This window comes from Apteryx mantelli, chromosome 2 (genome assembly GCF_036417845.1).
Source record: "Apteryx mantelli isolate bAptMan1 chromosome 2, bAptMan1.hap1, whole genome shotgun sequence".
Taxonomy (NCBI): Eukaryota; Metazoa; Chordata; class Aves; order Apterygiformes; family Apterygidae; genus Apteryx; species Apteryx mantelli.
Genome location: NC_089979.1, coordinates 165,907,605 through 165,933,650, shown reverse-complemented (window position 1 = coordinate 165,933,650; position 26,046 = coordinate 165,907,605). Strand labels below are relative to the sequence as shown.

At 40.1% G+C, this 26,046-nt stretch overlaps 1 protein-coding gene across 1 annotated transcript in view; it reads right to left on the bottom strand.

The window, feature by feature from the left end:
- Nucleotides 1–25,768, bottom strand: part of MINDY4 (MINDY lysine 48 deubiquitinase 4) — a 92,861-nt gene extending 67,093 nt beyond the window's left edge. The window contains exons 1-5 of the mRNA XM_013953024.2: nucleotides 25,602–25,768; nucleotides 23,260–23,379; nucleotides 21,831–22,039; nucleotides 17,761–18,019; nucleotides 16,233–16,693 (exon numbers count right to left, since the gene is read on the bottom strand). Coding sequence (XP_013808478.2) covers nucleotides 16,233–16,693; nucleotides 17,761–18,019; nucleotides 21,831–22,039; nucleotides 23,260–23,379; nucleotides 25,602–25,664 — 1,112 coding nt within the window. The 5' untranslated portion in view covers nucleotides 25,665–25,768. The remainder of the gene's footprint in view (nucleotides 1–16,232; nucleotides 16,694–17,760; nucleotides 18,020–21,830; nucleotides 22,040–23,259; nucleotides 23,380–25,601) is intronic.
- Between the last annotated feature and the right edge of the window lie 278 nt (nucleotides 25,769–26,046).

Here is a 26,046-nt window from a genome sequence, read left to right as displayed (position 1 = left end):
GATCTGACCCATGCCAACCAGTATTTTTCCATGCAATGCCGAAGCAGGGTTCACAGAATAGCATCCTACCATTCTCATTAGGCCGTACGGACCAGACTGCATCAGGTCTGGCTCCCTCCAAGGTCCCCTTAGGTAGCGTGTCCTCTTAGTTTCATATTACAAGGGCCACCCTCCAAGAGGATGCATCACATACTTCACATGATTTCAGATCTTGAACCACCCCTCTCCTCCAGCCCTTCCCCCCACCCCAACCCCCCTCGCAAACAGAAAATAAAATTATGCTTTACGGCAACAACAGGGGACCTCTTAGAAGTGATCTAAAGCCAAATACTGGGTAATATAGATACAGCCAGGATAGGACAGCAAGCTTCAAGGCCGGAAAACTGTCCCTAGATCTGCGAGGTGAAGCAACGTGTAACTCTTTCTTTATCTTTTTGCATTAGGAGCAGGGTTCCCAGCATAACACTGTTATCTTCAAGGAAGTGTGTGCATCACTAGAAAAGCTACTCATTCTCATTTATTTTTCACTGCTCTTCGCTACATAGAAAGTCTAAGATTTAACTGTGAATTTAGCAAATATGAACATGTGTGTGACAGAGAAGTGCTAAATGCTGGCTCCAGCAGCCACAAATGCAAAGACAGGATCTACCTTTAAGAGTTCTCGCTTTTGTTACAGCTCCTTGCATTCACCTGCCCCTCATCTCTCTCCTTCATTTTTATGGCCTCCATTAATGTACTGTCTGAGCTCCTCGCCAACAGCGAACAGAGCCACACAGTGAAACCAAAAGGCCTAGGTTCCCCATTTTATACATGGAAGCCCTTCATGAAGAGGCTATTTTCAAACTACCTTCTGAAGGAATTCAGCCTAAATGTTGCAACAACTATCATGTTCAAGTTCAAAAGAGTCATAAGCAACTCATATACCTTTCTCCAAACTTAAACTCCGGCACCTCTGGCAGTTAATAAAGAGACGTCATGTCATACCTGTTAGGCAGTTGGCATATAGCTCTGAGTGACTTGCTCAGCATCATACAGCATTTGGGATTTGGTCTGCAGATTAAGACCCCCAAATTTCGTTGCCTACACACGAGTTAGGTGTCAAATCTCCCATGATAATCAATGGAGACCTAATTAGTAGTAGTAGGGTTTAGCCAAGAGCCTAGAAAGCCTGTCAGTCAACTAAGTGTAGGCGTTTACTTCTAGGAACTTAGACATTAGGCTCACATGCAGATACCTGCATGTGTTTACCTACATGTGGGAGTTATATGCTGAGCTAAAACCAACCCAATTGGTCTGAGACAAAGACAGGAAGAGAATGATGATTTCTGAGTTTCAGTCATTGCTCTTAACCACAATACCTTTCTTCCACCTTGGGCAAGAGCGAGGAACTTCCAAGGCTTTTAGGGCAACGAACTAGATGTACTACCCATATTTCTTTGGGTATAGTCTGTATCCACAGGAAGCCTGTTGTCTACCCCTGTCCAACAGCCTAGCCTCCTGCCTTTGCCTCCAACCTTCATCCTTGCTCCACCAAGGTTTGTTGATCCTTCCTATCATATGTGATCTTGCCTCCTTTTGCTGAGGTGGAGGTGTGGAGTTAGGAGGAAGGAAGCATGGCAGAAGGGATTCAGACTGACATAGGGTTGCCAGGTCTGAGGAGGGTATCATACGAAGCAGCTCCTTGGCACGGATACGGGAAGGAGAGCTGTGTGAAGCAGAGGTGTTGAGCATGAGGTGCTCATTGAAGAGACAGCAATGTGAAATGCTACCTGAAGGTATGGTTTGAAGCATGGGTACAGGGAAATGCTTTATGGTAAGCTGGTGACCAGGATCACTGCTTACAAATTCACAAATCCTCCTTAGCTTCCAGTAAGAAAGAGGCTCACTGTCCTGACCTGGTAGGTCTTATAGCACTTATATCTGAGTGCTTTTCAAAACAAAAAGGAACAGACACCTGGAAAATAATTCAGGTCCCCAAAACTGTTCCAGAAGGGCTTGGGTGTCCCATAGGTCCTGTATCACATCTGATAGTTTTATTAGATGTCTTAGATACCTTAGAGTCTCAAATGGCACCACATGCCTATCTTTAGGCTTATGGATCACTCCCTACATTAAATTAGCACTCATGATTTGTTCCTGGCCCAAATACTTCTTCTCCCCCGTAGTCTTTCATCTGAAAACAACTAAAGATGAAAATAAAGCTGACTTGGGTACACTTCACATCTAGCTCACCTGGCACTATTTTTTGTAATGCTATGGCTTTCTGGAAAGTCTGAAAGACTCTGGTTCTACACCCATTCCTGGAAGAACCAAACCCGGGATGCAAAGTGTTTTGAATTCTCGAGTCACAGGGAAATCCCCATCAAGCTGAGGAAAGCACTGACACCAGAGATTGATGTAGGGTGTTTTCTAGTTAAGCAGGGTATTTTTGCAGGTGGAGGTTATTCACAAGTTCCCTCCTTAAGGTTTCTCAAAACACTGTCAGGACTTTTATTACAATTTCCATTCAGCAGATGGTTACTGTTCCAGGAAAATTTATTGTAAAACCATACAGTTAGTTAGAACACTTAGGAAGAGGGAAGTCATCTGTCATGGCAGAAAAACAGGACAGGAAGAAAATATGCTTCATTATAAACATACTATACAATACTTTCTCTAAATATTTGAACATTCATATTTGATCTTCATGCATAGCAAAAAAAACCCCAAACCCCAGAATTTACACAGAATAACTGAACTTACAGGGAAAGTTCTTCTCTCCACACAAGAATGAACGTACATTCCACTATTTCCTATTTATACCACCATAAATAAGAGGTCAAATAAACAAAGGGACTTATAAAATAAACATTGGTCACCAGTGACTTTGAAGTGACAGTGTTGGAAAAGCTTATTTTCACTGCCTGACTAAACAGCTTTTCTACTGGATGTATATCTTTTCTGCATAATAATGTATAGTGTCAGAAGGATGCCTAGAAATCACAAAGCAATCCTGTGATCTCATAATGTTACTGCATATACAAAAAGAAATATACAACATTCTTGATATAGTGAGCAAAATCTAGAGAACAGACAAAAAAAAATTCGACTGTGTTAGTATTTGCAAAACAGTAAACAACACCATTTTAGGCAATATAGCTTGCCACTCCTTTGGGGCAAATTATAAGAATAAAGCAATAAAAGCAATTGTAAAGATACGAAAGGAAGAATCATAATCAATACCAGGCAATATACTTTTATGGAAAAAGACTTTGTTAAGAAGATTTAATATAAACTCTGCCACGTCTGCAAGTTGGGTTAACAAAGGTAATGAAGCTGATATTCTTGATTTCTCTAAACTGCCTCTGTAGTTAAGCACTGCATCTGATTCTAATGCTACGGTAGCAATATGAAAAAATATTTCATACACAGATGGCTCATTGATAGATGTAAAAACAGGTAAACGAAAAATTGTCATTGAAAGGGTCATTTCTAATGGACTGCATACGAATCTGCTTTTGTCCTGGCGAATTTTAATGACTGTTGTGACAATTCAGATTAAACTACATCCTGCTGGGAAAGTTTGTGTATGAAAAAAATACTAGACAATAATGATGGGTCAAGCTATAAGATGTTTTGAACTGCATGTGATGAGTAGGATTCACTTGAAGAGAATGCTCCCTCATAGGCAATGAATGCATATTTATCTCTAGCTACAAAAGGAGACTTACTATAATAAATGTGTAGTTCAATTCTACGCTGCACTCCATCAAAGACTCTTCAGTGGAACAACCCATGCTGGAATTTTCAAGGGACACAATACTACTCATATAAACTGACCATTAAATTAAGCAATTCAAACATCTACCAGCAAAATAGCCATCTATCAGTAAAATAAGACAGGTAGCTAAAATTCCATTAAATAAAGATGTTTCCAAGACACCAGCTAAGAGACTCTACATAAATCACTAAAATGGGTTCCCAGCCTTCAACACTCAGTTAATTCATACCAGTGGAGACGAACAGGACCCTCTGTTTTGCTTGTCTTATACAATGCCCACTCTGACAGGTTTTGGCCTTCAACTTTAAGAACATTTAATTTTAAGGATGTGAAAAGTTCCTGGCATAACATTTCCTGTCAGAAGTCTCAGGACTTTAACAGTCCAAAACAATCTAAGCTGACAGTTTTTAGCAAAATAAATTATATTCCTGAAAGCCAATGTCAAACATTACATGGGAACAACACAAGAGCTTACACTGAACGGTGGAGCAGTTCTCTTATCTCATTTTGTTATTAAAAAAAGGCGAACAAATAACCGCCCACTGGTGAGCACAGGTACTGCAGAGAGAGCTTTTACGTCCTGTTAACGTAATCTTAGCGAGAGTAACGCATAGGAGAGAACACAGTCCTTGTGCTACATCCAAACATCTGTTCTTTCTTGTGCTGCTTCCTACTGTGTTCCCCCAGATGTTCCTACAAAGACACTCCGAAAGGAAACGGTGTGAAGCTCCAGCTACAAAAGAGGATGTATACTGACCATTCCTGCTTTAAATTTGGGATGAACTTGAAGCACTGTATGTTTGTATGAACAAGGCAAATTCTCAATTGACTGAATGCATTTTAGGCAATGGGCTGAACCTTTCCAGTTTTCTGGCCTTTCCAAAAATAAAAAAAAAATGATACAGAAGCCATTTGCCATTTCCAGTAATTGCACAGTGCTTCTTCCTATGGAGTGCTGGAAAAATACTAAAAGGGCAAATGGCAGTACACGCAGATGTCATGTCGAAGGCTCTGATGCCATAAATCCATTGGCACAAAACAAGAGCCACAATAGTTTACTACTTTTATTTTAGGTTCTTTTTCCGGTCCAAGCACTATGTTATGAAAGGTGCTATGCAACTCCAGATACTTGAAGGTTTCTACTACAGAATGAGTTGGCAACTGAACTCTCTTTCTCTTTTTTTGATAGGGGCTAATTAAATCCATATTCCTTGAAGGCGACCCCATCTCGTTTGACAGCCGTTCTTCTAATTGCCTATTGCAAGAACCAAATAAAGACTTATTCCCAAGCTGGCAGTTGAGCACGCTCCGGGGGGGTGGTGGTTAGTCTCGCAGGGAAGGTGCCAGCTGCACTATTCTTACTGTGCTTCCTGCCTACAAAGCCACACCGAAGCATTGACAAACGCCTGCGATGACGCCATGTGCTTCTTCACGCGACTTAAGGACAATGCCTGCTGCTGTGTACAGATGACAAACAGACGAAGATGGAAGGAAGCATGTAAAGGTAATTTACTATCAGGCAGCCCCAATTTGGCATTCTTTTCTGTCCTTTTATCCGAAATGTTGCACTCTGACTAAACTCTTATTTCCTAGAAATGCCACCATTGCCCAATACATCCTCTTCCTCCTACAATGGGAGAAATTTAATGCATTCCTCAGACATTGCGCATACCCACTGCACGTCACTGAGTATGCTGGCATATACTATTTAGATACTGAAATCAGTTGCCGTTTTCTGACTAATTTTAAACAAGCTTTGCATATCACGGCCATCTGAACCCAGCCCTCACTTCATACAGTACGCTATCAAGGTGATGAGTATTTTTTGGAATTGCTCAATACCCAACAGACCAAAACTTTATAACTTAGCTACATGCCAGATGTCATTTCAGGCGAAACAGTCTCATCTGACACACCAGTTTTGTATATGACAGTGAAGTAGGCAAACAGATCATATTTTAAAACATTCATTCTGCCTAAAAGAGCTGCTTTTACACCAAAATGCCCAGCAGAAAAGACTGGAGCCAATCATAACTGTTGAAGAAATACTTTATATTAAATAACTTTCCTAGAACTACTTTTCCTTTGAGTAGGAAATTCAGTTTAATTTAAACAATACAATTAAAATTGGAATATTGATTAGTAAGTTTTATGAAATCTTACAGTCAAATTCACCTTTATTAGGCATTGTACTTTCCTGTTTCTATGATAACATATATTAAAAAGAAGGCAGCTACTTTACTCTCTTATTTCTGTCATAAGTTCAGAAACACAAAGTATTTGAGGTTGGAAGAGACCTCTGGAGATCATCTTGTCCAATCCCCCCGCTCAGAGCACGGTCAGCTAGAGCAGGCCGCTCAGAACTGTGTCCAGTTGGGTTCTGAGTATCTCGAGGATGGAGAAGCCACAACCTCTCTGGGTAACCTGTCCCAGTGTTTCCACCCTCATAGTAATATTTTTTTCTCATGTTTAAATGAAATTTACTGTATTTCAGTCTGTGCCCATTGCCTCTTGTCCTGTCACTGGGCACAACTGAAAAGAGTCTGGCTCTGTCTTCCTTACGCCCCCCATCACATATTTATACACATTGGTAAGATCCCCTGAGCCTTCTCTTCTCGAAGATAAACAATCCCAGATCTCTCAGCCTCCCCTCGTACGTCAGATGCTCCAACCTGTTAACCATCTTTGTAGTGCTGTGCTGGACTCATTCCAGTATGTCCATGCCTTTCTTGTACTTGGTAGCCCAGAACTGGACACAACACTCCAGGTGTGGCCTCATCAGAGCTGAGTAGAGGGGGAGGATCACCTCCCTCGATCTGCTGGCTCTTCCTAATGCAGTCCCTGATGCTGTTGGCCTTCTTTGCCACAAGAGCAATGCTGGCTCATGTTCAACTTGCTGTCCACCAGAACCCCCAGGTCCTTTTCTGCAAAGCTGCCTTCCAGCATGTCAGTCTCCAGCTTGTGCTGATTCATGGGATTATTCCTCCCCAGGTGCAGGACTTGACATTTCCCTTTGTTGAACTTCATGAGATTCCTGTCTGCCCTTTTCTCCAACCTGTTCAGGTCCCTCTGAACCGCAGCACAGCCATCTGGTGTATCAGCTGCTCCTCCCAGATCTGCATCATCTTTAAACTTGCTGAGGGTGCACTCTGTTTCATCATCCAGGTCTAATGAAAATGTAAAACTGTGCTGGCCCCAGTATAAACCCCTGGGTTATTCCAGTATTTACTGGCCTCCAGCTAGACTTTGTGTCACTGATCGCAAACCTCCGAGCCCAGCAGTCCAGCTAGTTTTCAGCCTGCCTCACTGTCCACTTATCTAGTCATTATTTCATTCAGCTTGCTTTTGAGGAAGACAGTGTTGAAAGCCTTACTAAAGCTGAGATAAACAACATCCACTGCTTTCCCCTCGTCCACCAAGCCAGTCATCTCATCATAGAAGGCTATCATGCTGGTTAGGCAAGATTTCTCCTTAATAAATCCATTCTGACTACGCCTAACCACCTTTCTTGGAAATGGCTTCCAGGAAGATTTGCTACATCATCTTCCATGGGAGTGAGGTGAGACTGACCAGCCTGTAGCTCCCTGGACCCTTCTTCTTGTCCTTCTTAAAGACTGGAGTGACATCTATTTTCTTCCAGTACTCAGGGATCTCCCCCAATTGCCAGGACCTATCAAAGATTATTGAGAGCAGCCTTACCATGACACTGGCCAGCTCCCTCAGCACTCATGGGGGCATCCCATCAGGGCCCATGGACTTGTGTATGTCTAATCTGTTTAAATGCTGCCTACCTGATCCTCCTCCACCAAAAGTAAGTCTTAATTTCTCCAGACTTTCCCACTGATTTGGGGGATCTGAGATTCCTGAAAGCCAGTCTTACCAGTAAAGACTGAGGCAAAGAAGGCATTGTGTACCTTGGCCTTTTCCATATCCTTTGTCACCAAATCTCCTGCTACATTCAGCAGTGAGCCCACAGTTTCCCTATTCTTCCTTTTACTGCTGATATACCTGTAGGAGCCCTTGTTATTGCCCTTCACTTCCCTCACCACATTCATCTCCAGGTGGGCTTTGGCTTTCCTAATCCCATCCCTGCATGCTCAGACAGTATCTCTGTATTCCTCCTGGGTCACCTGAGCCTGCTTCCACTTCTTGTATCTTCCTTTTTATGTCTGAGTTTTGTCAGGAGCTCGTCGTTCATCCATGCGGGCTTCCTGCTGCATTGCTTAACATTCTGCACATTGGGATAGACTGTTCTTGAGTTTTGAGGAGGTGATCCGTAAAGATCAACCAGCTCTCCTGGACCCCTTGTTTCCAGGGATGCATCCCTCAGGATTCTTCCAGGCAGGTCCCTGAACAGACCAAAGTCTGCTCTCCTGAAGTCCAGGGCTGTGATCTTGCTTTTTGCCTTGTTCCCCCCTCTCAGGATCCTGAACTCCACCATCTCACGGTCGCTGCAGCCAACATGTGTCCTGGAGCTTCACATCCCCAACCAGTTCCTCCTTGTTTGTAAGAATCAGGTCCAGCAGAATGCCCCCTCATCAGCTCCTTGATCACTTTTATCAGGAAGTTATAATCAGTGCACTTCAAAAACCTCCTGAATTGCTTGTGTCCTGCTCTGTTGCTTGTGTTGAAGGAGGGAACATCAAATCCTGCTTCTGGACTCGCTCACAAATTCATGGCTAGCATTCTCAACCCATGTTTTAATGTAAATCAGCTCAGTTTGTGGGCAGGAAGGATGCAGGAGAAAAATGCTTGAGAAGAGTATAGACAGCTTTAAGCAATTAAGTTGTGCAACTGACTCAGATAGACAAGAAGATGGTTTATCCATGTTAATAATTTAAAGTGTGAATGTTGATCCTTTAAAGGACCATAGCACATAATATTTTCAAAATATTATTTTGAAAGTCTCAGATGTCTAAAAGAATACAAAGAAACTGCACATATTTTTTTAAAAACAATCATCATTTTGATTTTCTATAGGATTTCTTTGAAGAAGATTGGTATTTTTTATTTTCCATAAAAGTGACTTTTTAGGGTCTTTCTGTTGTAATATATGAAAGGGAAAAGCCAGGATTATTACTGCCTCTGGGAAAGAATTTTCAGTAAAACGATACAATGAATTCACCTATATTGGTCTCCATTCAGGATAAAGAAAGCAAGAGGTGTTTCACAAGGCAAAGTGATTCACTCCTTTTTGTCTGTCCTATATAGAAATGCAGGACTGCTAACCATAAGGGAGGTATCTCCCTCTACCAAGAAATGGGAACACCTATTGCCTTACTGAAGATTAAGCTGTTTTCGTAACTATACTAGCCTATAAAGGGCATATTGGAGAAAAACACATTAAAACACTGAGGACAGATTTTGCAAGCAATGTGCCTAAAACAAAATAAGAGGGCATAATCCTGTGATATGCTGCAGTGACAAATGTATTAATATGATTTTATAATGCTGAGAATCATGTCGTGAGCAGGGGGTAACTACCTTTACACTGTATTAATCAGAGACACAGTGCTATAAAGTTATAGCAGTCCTTAAATACGTGAAAGAAATATAAAACAAGTCAGTAAAATCCTAACAGAAAAACAATAGCAAAATTCTAGAGCAGGAAAAATACAAATATAAGCACACAATACTAGCTTTAGACAAAAAAGTGCCTAAAGTAACATGAAAAATATCTAGAAATACTTTAACAAAAGTGAACATGTAGCAGGGAAAAATCAGTCATAAAAACAACTTTAGCTATGGATAAGAGGGCAGAATACAGTAAATTTGGTGTGACTATAAGGTAAAAGATCCTAAAACTAAGGACTATTAGACATTGGAATATATTCCCATGGGAGAGTTGTCACTCGAGTCATTTAAGGCTGGACTAGACAAAGCCCTGGAAAAAGTTTTACAGCAAGTACATATGTGTATATATATATATATATACACATATATAGTGATGAATAATCTGCCATAGAAATGAACGACCTTAAAAGATCTTTTCCATCTGTAATTTCTATGGTTCTGTGAAATATGAGTAATGTTCCACTAAGGAACTTTGTATCTATGGTAATTTACTAACACTACCGAATTTGTGTTAGAATAAAAAGCACTGCTAGAAAAGGGTTTATGACCAAAATAATGAGTGATATTTTCGGAACAACTAAGGAGTGCCCAGCTAGGGCAAACCTAGCTGAGAGACTGTATTGCAGGGAAAGAAATTCTGTTTCTGGACTCATTGGCACTTGTCCTCCTGGTGGTGGAGATGAAGCACATCAGAGATACTTAGGTTTTGGTTGGAAAAGGCATCTGAAGCCAAGCCACACACTCATAAAACAGCCCATACTGTCTGAAATATCCATCTGCATTGGCAGACTTCTGAAGGAAATCACTAGCTCACATTCAGTTTGTAGCCAAGACTGATGGCAATGCAAAGGAGGGTATGGCAGGCACATTTAGAAGAACAGGATAAGAAGGACAATTGTTCACAATGAAGGGATGAGTAGAGAATCAATTAACTTCCTTATACCTAAACTGTATTATTGATCTCTGACTTTGGACAATGGGATCTACTACCATATCCTTTTGCTTGCTAATGCCAGGAGGAAATTTTTGTTCTTATGCAAAAATATTCCCGTTTCTTTTAGTCTTCCTGATAGTCATTCCCTTTTAATTTCTATGAAATTGTAAAATACTCTTAATTTGAGGGCCTTTTAATTCCTCTTGTTCGCCTGGTTCTTTGATTCCAGTTTTACACTTTTTTATTCTTTCATTGCTGTGATTCTAGTTTCTATATTGCTTTTCTTGGGATTAGGGAGGATTTTTCAGCTTTATACATGAAAACTGAAAGTTCAGACATGTCAATATGTTGTGGTTCTTCTTAACTACCAGAAAAGAAACTGCTGTCTACAGGTAAAATCTGCCCGCCTAACTCAGTATAAGGAGAGATGGCACACTGCAGAATCACCCAGTCAGAATGCAGCCTGCCAGCTCAGATCTACTCATTTAGAAACTCTTCAGCTGATAACTGCAGGGTTTCCACATCATCACCCAATCTTACATTGGTAGAATTAAGGGGCATTGAAAATTAAGAGGGCACTTCAACTTTGGAGGCTGCATGAGCAATAACTGTAGTATGTCTTTAGTTGAGACAGAAGAGCTGATTCTCAACTATTATGAAGTGCTTTTGCTTCTCTTTTCCCCAAGTTTGTTTGCTCAAGCTGTGAAAAGGGGGAAGTTTTGACCTTCTAACACTGTTCAACCTTCCCATATAACTCATTATTCATCACGGGTTTTCTCGAAAAGCAATAGAATGATTTCAGTCCAAGGTCAGCCATCAACTTCAACAGCTATTTAATTTTTTACAGGTCCTGAAGGTCATGAATTCCATTCCATTATAGGCCCTCACTCTTTATTCCGTGTGCTCAGTGATAAATACTTCCTTGCTGTAAGGGATTCAGCATTAAGGAAAAGACATTGGTGGTAGCAGACAATCTTTCCTCATTGCCATTCAAGGCTCTCCCAGGTTAAAATGCTCAGGAAGGTCTTCAGTAGTTTATTACTTTTGATCTGAATACATCAATATCATCTTCAACATCATCTCTCCAAATTTCCTCTGGAACTTGCAGTGTTTTGAGAGACAGAATCATAATTACAAATATGGCAACTTTTTACTTGGAATCTCGTATCACTCACTTATGTTGTATATTTTTTAAAAACATCTTTGAATCCTGTGAAAACCTCAGAACCAAAAAATAGAAAAAAGTGAAGAGCAAACCACAGTTTACTTGTGCCTTGTACACTACCAACACAACTGAGAGGAACAGGGACTCAAAGAAATGGAGAACAACAATCAGAAATACTGCTTTGAGAATAAACTATAAACAAGAGCATCAAAATGACAGAAATGATAGATGGAGTTTCTAATTCTGCACTGAGTGGCATTGACAGATTAAGTGTCATTATTCATTTGTTATGATAAATAAACTTGTTATGAAGGAGCATGGAAGAATCATTAACATATTTCTATAAACGCACATGTTTGTAGTTTGATATCAATATACAAACACTAGATTATAGGGGTGTGTGTGGGGAGAGAGAGAAAGAGAGAGAGAAAGTGAGTGTCAGAGAAACATTTTTCATTTCCTTACAATGAAAGGTTCAACAGTCAAATAATAGGATTGTTATATACATTAATTTATACAACAAGAAAACTTACTAACAATCTGGCCTTGCATGATAAAATAAAGCCACATGGAAAACTATCATAAATTAATTCACTGTTAATTACTTCAGCTCCATGATTTCTCCATTAAAATAATCCTTTCTTGCTCCTGATTTACTTTATATATTTTCGTAGTTTAGGCAGAAAATAAGAAGTGTACCCTGGCCTCCAAAGTGTTACATCTAAGTTACTAAACATTAAAGCCTTGGAATAGACATCTCAGTGCTCAGACATTTGAGTGCTGAGGAAAATAAGTTTAAACCTCATATTAAAAATACCGTTCTCATAACAGCTTTCTGTGCCTTCAGCTTCCAGAGACCAGCACAGTGACCATCATGAACACCACAACATATATGGTACAATACACAAAATAGGATGAATTAAGAAATTAAATTAGTTGCTGTTTGTTTACAGCTGAGGATACACGAAGATTTGCTGCCACCTATATACTGCTCGTCTCTGGGTTAATTGAAAAAAAAAAAGGAATTCTAAAATTAAGACATACATTTACAGTCACAATTACTACTCTGTAAGCATGCAAACTGGAAAGCACACTATACAGTCTTCATGGAATAACTCATACTGACATGGAATAGAATGTAATAATGGCATAGGGAGTTATCTATGACCCAACAGCACATAAATTTCTGCTCCCTTGTAATACAAGAAAGAAAATAAACTCTTTGCTTCTCATTATTTGCAGTCCTTATGCTCCTTTTTTTTTTGAGAACTCACATGTTACATTGATAAGTAATATACAGATAAATGGAGATGAAGGCAAAAAATTGTTGTTCACCTCTATCTTTAAAGCTATGCGGTGCACTCATTATGTAATAGCAAACACAGTTATGTCTGCAAGGGGATCCACATTAAGCCTGGAGTATATTGAATAAAATAGCAAGTGGTTTCCTATAAAAAGTCAGTATTTTATCACAGTTATGAGTAATTAGGTAACAACTGCAGTTGGCTTTTAATATTTATTAAACACTTGCTTTTTAAAACATTGTTACAGATACCATAATTTGAAAGCAGATGCTGTTCAGTAAAAAAGCAAAGACTACCTCTGTATGATTAGTCTCTAACCGATTTCACTAAATTCATTCCACTTTTCTAAGAAGAAACAAGGAATTTCAGCAACAGCATTTCAAGCAAATGAATTTGCCTTTTTTTTTTTTTTTTTTAATGTATCTGTGCTAGATGTGTTGCTCTGTCATTTTGGAAAGCTTACTGTTAACTTCTGAGTTCCTAAGCCAGACATCTTTGTAGGGAATCATTTAATTTGGGTCATCACAGAAATCCAAATGCCTTCTCATTGTCAAGAAAGCAAAATGCTAGCTATTAGAACAAGACAGAACCACCACTTCTTATTTAGGATAAACTTGTGTGTGAACTATTGAACTCAAGAGGTCTTAATTTCATGTCGATGCGGTAACATCAGAATATCAACAGTTATAGGGCTGACCCCTGGACGTACCTATCCCTCTTCTCCCCTCCCCTCCCTTCATGCTGTAGCTAAGAGTTATGGATGGTTGATGGAATAAGAAGCACACGGCTATGTTCATCATTTCTTTTATCAAAATGTGTGAGTCAAAACACAGTGGGATCTGCACTTTGCCAGTGTACTTTTATAGCTAGGTATTTCTGCCCACTCCGGTTTTAGGCATTTATTCAGTGATACTCAGTTTGTCTTTTGAAGCACGGCAGCAGTTTTGCTTTATTTTATTTTTTGTCTCATAGGTAGACAACGGAAGCCTGCAGCCTGTGAGTAACAACAGAACTTTTTGCATATGGCAAAAGAGAATGAAGAAGTAAAGCAAATGGAAAGAAAAATAAGATTTGTTTGTTTTTATTTTGCTATAGGAAACAAAAACGGAACTGCAGATGCCTGTGAATGAACTAGCTGTGGTTAATCCTAGAGAGAGTTTTGGCTACTCATCTAACCAGTTAGATTAGCACCTGTATCAGTGAAGCCAGGTAGCAGTAACAGAGAATGGAAGAGGATCCAGATAAACACTCACTGCTACACTGTAAAGTCGGATGCCTCAAAATGGTGAGACATTCTGATTCAAGTCCTGAAAAGCTCTTAAATACTGAGGGATTTGCCCAAAGTTTTGCAAGAGCCAGCCCTTACATTGTAACAGCCTCACTTCCACTCTCTGTTATTTCCACTTAACTTCAGGTATATTAGCAGTCCTGCCGGTTTCAGTGAGAGTTTTCAGAAGCTCAGAGCTCAGCATGAACTCAAATGCTTTATTGGCTTTAACTCAAATCATCCGGCAGGAATGTCCCAGTTTTGCTTAGGAGATAGACTAAATGGACTCTGCTTAGGAAATAGCTCCCTCTCCTGTTCTTGCTGAAAAAAGACCAATCCACTGAAGGAATCAAACTATTTCACTCCACTTTAGCAGTGGAGCACACTACTAAAGTACATCGCACAAAACGGTGCACTGTGGTCAAACCCCTTTCAGAAGATCTTCTCCTTTTCTCCTGTCTCCACAAGTACTACACGAGCTTAGTAACTATCAGCAGGTCCAGCTAAAAGGACCGAAATTAGTACAAGTAATTTCTTGGTCAAAGACACTATTGGTAAAGAATTCTACCCAGCCCACCATGCCTTTATCACTGTGAAAACAGTCATAAATAATCTATTTTATATTCGTTGATTAACAAACACCAAGAATATGCTCGTTCTTCTCAGTTTTGATGGGGAGCTGTCAAAAGCCCCCCAAAGCTGTGTCCTCTACTTGAATTAATGCAGAGCCTGAAATAATAAACCATCCTGAAACCAGCAAAGATGAGGCGATGTGTTAGCCTTGCCCCAGATCTGTCAGACCATATGGAACCAGACCCAGGTGTTCCTACGTCCAGAGTGACTTCCAAGCTGGCTCTGTGCATCCATACTGAGCCATGCACGACCTAATAAATCCTTCAGAAAGAAGAAACATCGCAGGTGGATCTGCAAGCATTAGTTTCATTCCAGCAAGAGTCGGACTTGTATTGCTTGGGTTCGGCTACTGTCCGTGGTATCTCAGCTCCCCAGAACGCTATGTAAGGGAGATCTGACCTCTTGTGGATTTTGAGACCTAAGACTGTAGTATTTTTTAATCTTTTGCTAACACAGGTAAATAACTGCATTAGGCTGGTGGCTGGTTTTGGTTGTTGTTTTGGTTTCTGACAAGAAGCTGCTCCAAGAGATTCCTCATTTGCTAACTCCTGCAGCACCTAACATAAATGTGAAGGGACTCAGTGTATCATATTTACTCATGATCGCAACAGGGCCTCATCACACTGCGTCCCATTATTATAACAAATCAAACAGGAAAACAAAAATAAGGAAAAATAAATTGCTTGCCCTTTTAGCACTTAAATACCCCCTAGCCATCAACACAGCTGTTAAATTTAGTACAACAGAAATGCTACGTTATGGCCCCCAACAAAGGATATCGGCAAGTCTCTTAGTTTATGCAGTAGCAGGTGACAAGACTCCAAACTATTTCCACCAATTATAACATACGCTGGGTCCTGTTGCTTTAGCTTCCCTCAAATAAACAAAATCCCACACTTCCCACTCTTCAAATCTGGACAGATAAACCTCCCCAAAGAAATGATCAAAACAACTAAGGGTAAAAGATGGAGAAAAGTGAAAAATACATATTTGGAACTCATAGAAGGAGGCTCTCTCTAAATCTCTTACATCAATATGAAGCAATGTAGCACCATAAAAAAAAAATGGAGTTAACTTTGAATAAAAGTTAAGTGTGGCAACAGCATGACGGTGTGCAGGGATACTAATCGGGCCTAGTCTAAATGCTGCAATGACATGGGCTACCCTGCTTCAAGGACTTAAGTGCAGACCCTGTGTGGTGCAGCACTGTGCTGGCAGCTCAACCAGCTTCTCTGGGTATGGCTGGGCTACCTCGACACCGCACTGCACTGAACCATGTGGACATACCCACGCACTTGGCTGATATTCCTTCATTTAGCTGTTTAAGTCTGAACTAATTATCCTCAGCTCCCTTTAAAGGCAGCAAAGAGAAATTAACACCTCTTTGGTCTCTCCATTGACTAAAAAGGGAGTCCTGGGTGGTTCAGGATGTTAAAAGTTAATAAAATAAATACTAAAACTTCTCTGCCTTTCAGTTTCTTCACCTCTTCCAACTACTTCCCCTCAGGGAAATCAGAAAGCAAATCCCAGTCACTCTTTGTCCTCCATCAGACTTTCTGGACCTTTTAGTATAACATTCTTACAAATATTCTTACCTGTGGCCTGACAACCGACTCTCGTTTTTCTTGAGGGATCTTTCTCTCTTCTCTCTTCCAGTTCCTGAATGTCTGTGAGGAGCATTCACTTTAAGGCTTTTTTCATTGCTGTCCGTATCAAAGCCCGGAATAGATTTTCTTTCTTCTGTCTTAGTCCTCTCTCTTTCAGACAGCAGTTTGGCAAAAGAGTCATCTGTATCTTTGGGGAAGTTTCGTAGTTTTTCAGAGACTGAACTCGTGTGTGAGCTGGACAAAGTCTTTGATGAAAATTCCGTATTTCCTTTCAAGGCACTATCACTGTGCGAAGAGAAGTAACTTGTGGATTGTGTGGAAGATCCTTTACTTTCTTGAAAATCAGTGCTTGGGACATCGAGGTCATTTTTCTCATGTTCTTCACCCTTGAATTGTCCTGTGCTGCTTATGCTAACAGATCGTTTTGAAAGCCTCCTTTTTTGCAAATCCTAGAAATAAGCACCATTAAAACCATAGATTAAATTTCAAGCATCTTCAAATAAACACAAAAAGCAATGGAACGCTCTATCACTAACTTCTGCGCTAAATGATTTCCTCTTTATTAGGAATCAGGTAGATAGTAAATTACGTAAAACTTTCGGATAATAATTGAGAACAGAAATAAACTTTCACTTAAAATTTGGGCAGTACTAAAAATGTTTTAAATTGTTCTCTGCTTTTATAAACCTCTTTCATCCAAGAGCATCAACAAAATACTTCAAAAAGCTTAATTTTGGGGCTGTACCCAACTCAGAAGAAATCAAGACCTACAAGACATTTTACTAGAAAACCTCCCCATTACAGATACCCAGTCTTTATTTCCAAATAAAAGACATTTAGAAAAATCCAGTTAATCCACTTAACTTCCATATTCTCTTCAGAATTATCCAAATTACATGCTTAAAATGTCTCAGTTTCTCATTTCTATAAGTGTAAATTTACACAGGGAAAGTTTCTGTTTATATAAAAGCAGCATGAAGGAAAAAAAGAGGAATGAATTTTGGAATTGTTTCTCAAACACTTATTGATGGAGAATTGTAAAAAACAAAAACATTTCTTAACTGAGAGTAGTTTTTGAACCACAAACTCCTACTGATTAAATGTGGGTTTCAGAGAAGTCTGAGGAAATCAGATACTCGTATCTAGGAAAACTTTAGGAGCTGCAGATACTGCTAAAGTAAAAAAGCAATTTCCTGAGGAAAATGGAAAATCTCAGCTGTCAAGAGATATGAGATACCAAAAATGAAAAACAAATTTATAAAGGCATTCTTTAACTAAAGATCACAGATTTGCTGAGGGTAGTTCATATGTTGTTCCTAGTGGTTGTTTCTGAAAGAGTTTTAATTTCTAAAGTAACCAGAATCACTGCCCTAACTTACCGCATATTTACAGACTGCAGATTTAATGAGTTAACATGCAGAAGTCATTTTAATATTATTTGCAAATGATTTTATTGCAGCAGTTTATATATAAAATCTATGGTCAAGCCTGATATTTTGTAAGTGTTGGAAATCACCTCTGGTGAGCTTGCTCTTGGTCCAGCCATCATTCCTCTGACAAGGAGACCAGACCTGGACCTTTGCTTTTCCTTCACTGTGCCTTTCAGCTCCTCAGAACTCGGTGTTGCTTTTAAATCTTCCCGACTATCTTCTAATTTTTTATCCCCATCAGAGAGTGAGTGGCTGTTGTGTATTGTCCCTGTGTGGCATTTTTCACTTTTGTGCTGATGTTTTCTGGATGGAAGGATTTTATCTAGAGGATCCTCGACATCATATCTACAAGTGAGAAAAAGAAGCAAAACTTCAAACAGCAAAATAATACACAATGAAACCAAGAAAAACAGCTGCTTGTCTAATTAAAGCACTGTTTTCAAGTTAAGTCCCTTGTTATCTATTGATGGTACTCAAACATGATCACTTTTCACTTAAACATCTATCTACAGGTCTTCAGGACACTTTCAATTTCATCATTATGTCTTGCAATTAGTTATAGTATGTGTAATACTTTAATCTTATGCTTACTTTTTTGATACATACAATACCATAACAGAAAAAGCAAATCATATATAGCATATCAGATAGTTTCTAAGCGGCCATCAAGAACAATTCCCATTCCTTCTCCATCTGCGTGATTGGCAATTTGAAAACCGTTTTAACATTTTTGCTAACATCCTGTGTTATCATATAACTTAGACTGACTCTGCTGACCCCTTTCATGCTTTGTTCTGATGTGGAACATCTATTTTAGATCAAACAGGTTCATTTATATTTGGTCTTTTCCATGATAATAGGTTGCTACATTGCTGACATTTGACCTTTTCAATGTTTATATAAGTCACTCTTTGCATCTACTTTCCTACACATATATAATTCTATAAACAAGCTTTTCTGAAATGCAAGCATGATTCATCTGGATCTCTGATTCTTTCTGCATAACACTATCAGGATTTTTTTCTCAAAAATAACCTTCTACAAATCATGTTCATACTAAAAAAATTCATTTGTGCCTTGTTAATATATCCTGTTAGAAACCATTCAGAATTCGATTTTCTTCATCAGGATCTCTTTCAATGGCTGCATAACATTAGATCACTATTAAATGGAAGTTCTTACATTGACTTGTTCCCACTTCATTGAGACCTATTTCCTGTCATCTTACAAACGTAATTTATATTTTCGGGAACCCAAAAATTATAGCGTCAAGATAACCATCTCCTAATCTTTGTTTTTTTATTGTAGGACAGTTTTCTCTATCCTGTTCCATAGTAAAACAATTCCATGAGTTGAAGTATCTCATATCACAAAAATATTCCTTTTATTTAACCAGTTAATTTTTTTTCAAAGGATCATGTCCTGTGCTATGAAGATAGGCCTCATGTGTAAACCAAGGCAAAGATGATCAATCTCTGCGAGCATTAGAAAATCTGAGGACTGTTATTCCTGACCTAGGACCACATAACTCCTTGTTGCCAAAGGGCAACATGTGTCAACATAGGGGCCATTTTAAGTTAGAGGATTTCAAAAAACATAAGGTGGTCAGCTAAAAGGACAGAGATGAAAGTTGTACTTTTTAGTAAGGAACTGGCAAACTGAATCTATCTAATTATTGGCCTGTACAGTCTCCACTCCTGCCAGCACTGTTAAAAATTATCCTGGTAGTTGAAATAAAAACTAATTTCAGGCACTGGTTGCTTGACACAGTAATGCCTAATTTCCCCTTGGCCCGAGAGGGCTGAAATAGTGAGGAGGATCACAGAACCACACTTCTGCCGTGGTGTTTCTCTCAACTGATTTATTTCATGGCCAATAAAAGGAATTGGATAGGCGGCCCGGAAAGCACAATATTCCTCATTACAGCAGCCTTGTGGCTTCTTCCTCTTGCCACACTGTGGGTCAGAAGTGCTGTCAAATTGCACGGCTACCATGAGACCTGATCCAAGGAATAAATGAAGCCACCTGTCCAGGATGTGCTTGCCTCTGTCTTCCTTTACCCTTGATGAATGTGGGGCTCCAACACAGACTTCCTTACCTGTCTTGCTCAGAATATGCTTAAACGTACCCAGAAAGAGAAACCAAAGCTCGGACTTTAAGAATGGGAGCAGGTATGTATATGGCAAGCACGTTCTCAGTGCATAGAGCCACCGGCAGATTTGAGAGGAAAGTTTTCTCGATAAATTTGTGTTTGCAGGATTGGATTCTCAGCTGGCGTTAAAATTAAAAAGCACCATTATAAATAAAAGAGTTGTCCTGGTTTACGCCAGGACGGAATCTGAAACCCTGAATCCCCCGTCCTGCCACAACCAGCCTATTTTACACCCGCTTGGCCCCCTTTCCTTCCTTGCAGCTCCAATCGTCTTCGGCCTTGCCAACCGTGAGCGTAGTGCTTGAGAAGTTGTGAAAATCGGTGTAAAATCACACCGGCTTTAAGAGGAAACCTGCACATCAACACTGGATTTTGCCCCCTAAGCTTTTCTGCCCCAAACCGTCAGATATTTCTTCCTTTCACGCTCCCACTTTGCTGTAACCTGGCACTTTTGGCCCTCCCCTCTCCCCTCGCGCGGGCTCCCGAGGAAAACGCCTCGCAGCGGGAACGGCGACGCCACCGCCGCGCGCCGCCTCCCCGCAGCGCCGGGCCTCCCCTCGCCCGCGCGGGCCGCTTCTGCGCCCGCGGCTTCACTCTGCCCCTCCGTCTGCGGGCGCAGGTGCGTCAGGTGCGTGCGGAGCGGCTGCGTGCGGACTTTCCGCGCGTGGCGGCCGCCCGCCTGCGAGGAGCGGCGCCCACCCACACGCTGCGCTTGTCTGTCCCGCTCTGTGGAGGATTAAAAAACATAGAGTATCCTTAAGCGTGAGGCAGAGCGGCCCCTTACGGCGCCACTTCCTGAGTAGTGAGGGCCTCTCTGGGCCAGCAACCCAGCACTCGCCTTGCCGCCCCCTCCCCTTTTCACGCCTATTCTGCCAATACGCATGCGCCCTCCGGACTATATTTAGCTGTGGGCCGGGGGAAGGCGCCATTTTGAGGGGGGTGTTGGTGCGTTTGACGTGCTGTGTTCGGTGTGCTGGGTGCCGCTATTAGGTGTCAGAGAGGGGTGTTAGGGGCTTCCTCGGTGTGTGAAAGCTCTTTGCCCGAGTGAAAAAGGTCTGTGGGGGCTACAGGCACTGCAAGGGGACTGGGGCAGCTGCTGTGTCTTGTAGGGCAGGGGAGGAAAACGAGGCAGGCCTGAGCTCTGAGGCAGCGTGAGGTGGGAGAGCATCAGACACGAGGAGAGAGAAGAGCACCAGGAACATACTGAAATCATATCTGAAAAAAGAGAAACGGCCTGCTCTTCTTCTGTACTCCCTTCTTTTTAAGGATTACTTCTCAAATGATTATTTCAACTTAAAAAGTCTTGGCTTTCTTTCCCTATAAGGAAGGACTTGCTGGGTTTTTGCAAGCTTTAATGCTCAGAAGTAGCTAGTTTGAGTACGCTGTGTTTAGGATGAGGATTAAAATTAGATAAATTATGTGAAAGTCAAAGCTGGGAAGCTGACTCCTTTTTTTTGTGCTGATAGAGTCCTATAAATGCCCATTTTAAAAGCTTTCTATTAAAGCACAGCTAGGACTATTATTCCACCATGAGACACTAAGAAACACAATGGAAAGACTTGACTACACATTTTTTTCAGATAAATTTCAGGATGGAACTAATCTGTATTTGTAGCAATACTGAATTTAAGATAGTCTGCCCTGCTTTTAAATATGCAAAGCATGAATATAGCAGTTGTGTGAGTGCAGGTAGTTAGTTTTTCAGTAGAATGTGCTTTGATGTGAATATTTTCCAATCAGGTATAAAAGCTCAGATTTGTGTATGCTTCAGTGACCAAATCATGTAATTGGGACCAAGTCTCAATAATTGGTAAGGTGCATAAAGGACTATTTTTGAAGAGGTGGCTTGCGTAGGAGATTTTAATAATACGATAGTTTAAGCTTTGTGTTATTAGCATAACTAGTAAAAAATAGTGTAGCTGAAGGTATAAATGATAAACCTTTTAACACTATTTCAGCTGGAAAAAAGTTGTGACTAAATGGGGAAAAGAGAAAAGGATGTACCTGTAATCTTCAGTTTTGCTCCCATCAGACATAATGGTGCTCCGATGCACGTGTTCTTCATCTGAGTAGTTGGATAGCTGAACTGATGAGCTCTTAGTTTGAGGATTTGTCAAAGCAGAACTTGAGGCTATGGTTTTAGAAGTCCGGACATGCTCAAGGAAGTAATTAGTAATAATTTCAAGAAGTGTTTTCAGTGGATTTTCTTTTGCCTATTCAAGAAGAAAAATAAAACTCTTGGTGACTATTAAAACTCTTTCATTAGTCTTGCTGTAGTCTGAGATAGGATATTTCCTCTTACTCTGTACAGTGACTGAAAATGTTTAATGCTTTCTAGGTTTAGCTGCTTGCAAGCATATACTGGATGTGACTGTATAAATAGTACAGGAAACTAGAAGATGTCAGGGAAATTCATAAGCTTAAAGGTTTCAGTTCTTAAACCAGCCAAGTAGGCATGGTACAGATGAAACAAGCTCTTTTGGTCATTCTTTTAGCTAAACACAGGGTGGTAACTATGCCAGAGTACACCTTTGCTAGTGTTACTTGGTCAGTTTTAGAAGGGTGTAGAATGAACTGTATATATTCCTTTCAACACCTGACTTGAGTATTTCTGTTTCATATTATCAGAACTCTGAGAAGCATCAATTTTAGAACTCCAGTCATGTGCATGAGTTAACTCCTAATTTTAAGGCAACAACCTTCCCCCACACACACACATACACGTCACTTTACTATTTTTCAGTAGTACATGAGAAAATAGGTTCTGTGAAGATGAGGTTCTAGGAATTAAGCTTTTTTAAAAAAAAAAAAAAAGCTAGTGTCTGCTGTAATAATGTAAATAGAGTGCAAGGGGTTTTTTTATTATTATTATTTTTTAATGATATAGTAATGGATAGCATTATCATTAAGATGCTGCTTGCCAAAAGAATCGTGATTCCTGAAGTCATGAATGTCCAGGACTGCTTTTAGGGACCAAATGGAAATTGTCCACTGATGTCCCTGACATCAAGCATTGTGGTCTGTGTTATCTTAAAGAGTGAGTACATAGTAAAAGTGTAATCCTATCTTGCAGGTCTTGTATAAAGTCTCAAATGAAAACAGGCACACAGAGATACTTCTGAAATTGAATAATCTAGCCATAACAATGGAATAGGTGTTAAAATTAATAAGTGCTTATTGTTGAGGATGCTGTTTGTAACAACGGTTCATGAACTGCCAGGTTCTCAGTTTAGTCCCATGAGCTGTAATGTAATCCTAGCTCAGTGTTATGCTCTCCTTTACTCCAGAAATCTGTTGGTACATCCACAGCAATACAATAGTGTATATGGGGTTGAGTTCTGTGCAGTTTAGATATGTACTACAGCCTTGATCTGTCTGGCCTAGTTTCACAGAATGATTGCCACGTTCTTGAGAGGAAGATCTATTTCCTTACCTTGTTCTGTTTGTACAAGGAGTGTAGATGTAGGACATCTCGAAGTTCATTCCTGTTATTGATACTAAGTGCCGAACGTGGAAATTCTCGGTCCATGGCAGCGATAGTTTTCTTCAAACCCTGAGAAGGAGAAGCGTAAGATTTAGGGTACTTAAGACAGTACAACTAGTTACCAGAGCTTTTATTCTTGACTTTGTTGAACCTAATATGAAACTTACGGATGTACTAAAATGACAGTCGTTAATAACAAGTGCCCCCCAAAACCCTGTACTATAATCATACAGTCTTGGATTACTGTAGTGCACAGATTTTAAAATAACTGTATCCTACGGTGTTGATGTTATCTGTGAGTAGAAATAATCAAACATGAAAAAACAAACCACCTTGCAGCTAACTTCGTCTGCTTAAGAGTTTTGTTAGGCTGAATGGTCTGTATGAAGGCCTCTGCTGGTACCTGGTCTTGTGGTTCATGTAATTCCAGAAATAATGAGTTTGCTTTTTTCCATCAAGATAATACAGTTTTTCTTAAATACAGTTTTGTTTTCTGTAGTTACAAAGTCTAAACATCAGATACACTTGATCTTTTGGCCTGTATGGAACAAATTTCAAAAGCTTTATCCTGAGTTGAGGCTAGTCTGGTCAGTCTCTGGTCAGAAATCAGTCTGATTTTCATTAAATCAGCAAACTGGTTTGGGGTCTTCATGTGACTCAGTATCCAGTTGTGGTTTATATGACAATATAATGATCATATTAATTGGAACAGTTAAGAATGAATCTTCTTAAAGTTGTTGCTCTTATCTGGAAGAAGAAAAAAGCCTCCATCTCTTGTATGAATTTTTAAAAAACTGGAATGAAAATTTTGCACCATCAAGCCTATTCCAGTTGTGGTCCACCACACTTCAAACTTCCTCAGCTGTTTAGAATCTAGTCATGCATGGCAGCTTCAGAGACTAAATGTCTGGATATGACACTTTCTAGGGGGAGAGCCTGATTTCCTGTGAAATGTCAGGGTCAAATCCCAAACTTCTTCAAGCAGCGCAATGTCAGAACACTTTTGAGAGAGAATATTTTGGTACTTTGCATGAAGTGTTCCTGCTACAATAAATTTTTTTTTTTTCCCTCCCTGCAGATGGTTTGCCTGGCTCAGAGCTAGGGATGCGTGGACAAGTCGTGGCAAGTAAAGAATGGTTCTCACAGTTGACTTGGGTGTGTATTAAAGAAGGATTGGGATGGAGGGGGAAACACATGCAGAAGCACAAAGGATTTCCATGCCCCTTATTTTGACACCATAGTATACAATATGAAACAAATGCGGCAGTGTATGTGTAAGTTACTGTTGTAAGCTCTGTGGTCTGTTTTGCCAGTACAGCATTGCTATTGCTTTCATGCTTTTATTCAATTTTATGTTTAAACATATCCAACTTTGAAATGGAAGTGTCTTTCATTTGAAAAAATCTTTGTAATCAGTTGAATTGGCAGACTTCAGCCTCTCATGCTGTCATACCTACATGACAGTAAGTGGCAAATAATGAGTTCTGCATCTGAAATTTAATGAGCAAATGTTTAAACATGGTTCGCAAACACTGGGAACGTGCATGTGGAGACTGGATGCAAAACAGACAACAAAAGTAGGGTTTGTGTAGCGCTTAATAGCATTGTGGTTATTTAATTTCTGACATAAGCAAACATTGCTGACACTAGGGGATTAGGCTGAACAACAGCAATATTTTCTCAGGATTGGAAGTAAAAAATATAAGGAGGTAGACAGTTTTACCTGGAAATGTGAAGGTGTATTTCTCCTCTGCTCCATCCCACTCTCCCTACGCTTACAATACAAAGGATTTTCTTTATGGCATTAAGTTTGTGAAAAGTACAGTGGCCTCTTTCTTCCCCTTCTCCCTGTTTCCTTCCCCCCAGATAAATCTACTGTCTGCTAAGCTATAACTGAAAACCAGAAAAAGACATGTTACCATTTTCTCTAGCAGTGCTGCCTTTTGTCTTTTTACGTTATTAGTTGGTCTGGGAAGTTACCTCTGTATCCCAAGGGCAATAGCAAGATTGGTAATTGAGTTAATATTGGGTATTTGCGGGCACATCTGGGTAAGAATCAGGTTTTCTCAAAGAGGAAGCTGCCTTCCATATTCAGAAATAAATAGGCATTGTGGGAAATGTAGTGCAGATGCTTACTCTAAAGGCTTATTACAGTTCAGGACTAGCTGCTCTAAGGCTGGAAGAAGTCCGTCCCTCCCCGTCCCACCCCACGTTCCTTAATCTTTAACATCTAACATTTTTCATGTGTCCTTCTCATTTGTACTAGCTGGAGAAAATCGAGACAAAATTACCTTTCTACTGAGAAATTCTCTCACCAGTGATGCAGCCACTTCTTCCACAAAGGAGTTATCCATTTTTAGCCCAGAGTGTGTTTAGGGGGCGTATTCTCTACTTCATCTAACAAATCATTCAGATCTGCCGACATTGCAGCTCTTCGGTGCAGCTTTTAACCACTGCATTCCTGAAGCAGTGGAGGGCAGGACTGCAGCGGCGGGGCTGTGTTCAGTGCGGTGTCAGGGATATGTTGCTGTGGAGACCATGTCATCGGAAGCAGGGAGAACTCCTCCCCCTGGGAGGGAAGCAAATGGTAGACTTAAAACTAAAAGAGCTCATGTTATAACACTGCAATAATCATCTCAGTAAATGCTTTTAAGATGCAAAAACTCTGTTAAATAATGAAATGTGAGAATGGAGTGCTCAAATCTGGCAGAGGTGATCATATTCTGACTTTTTTTA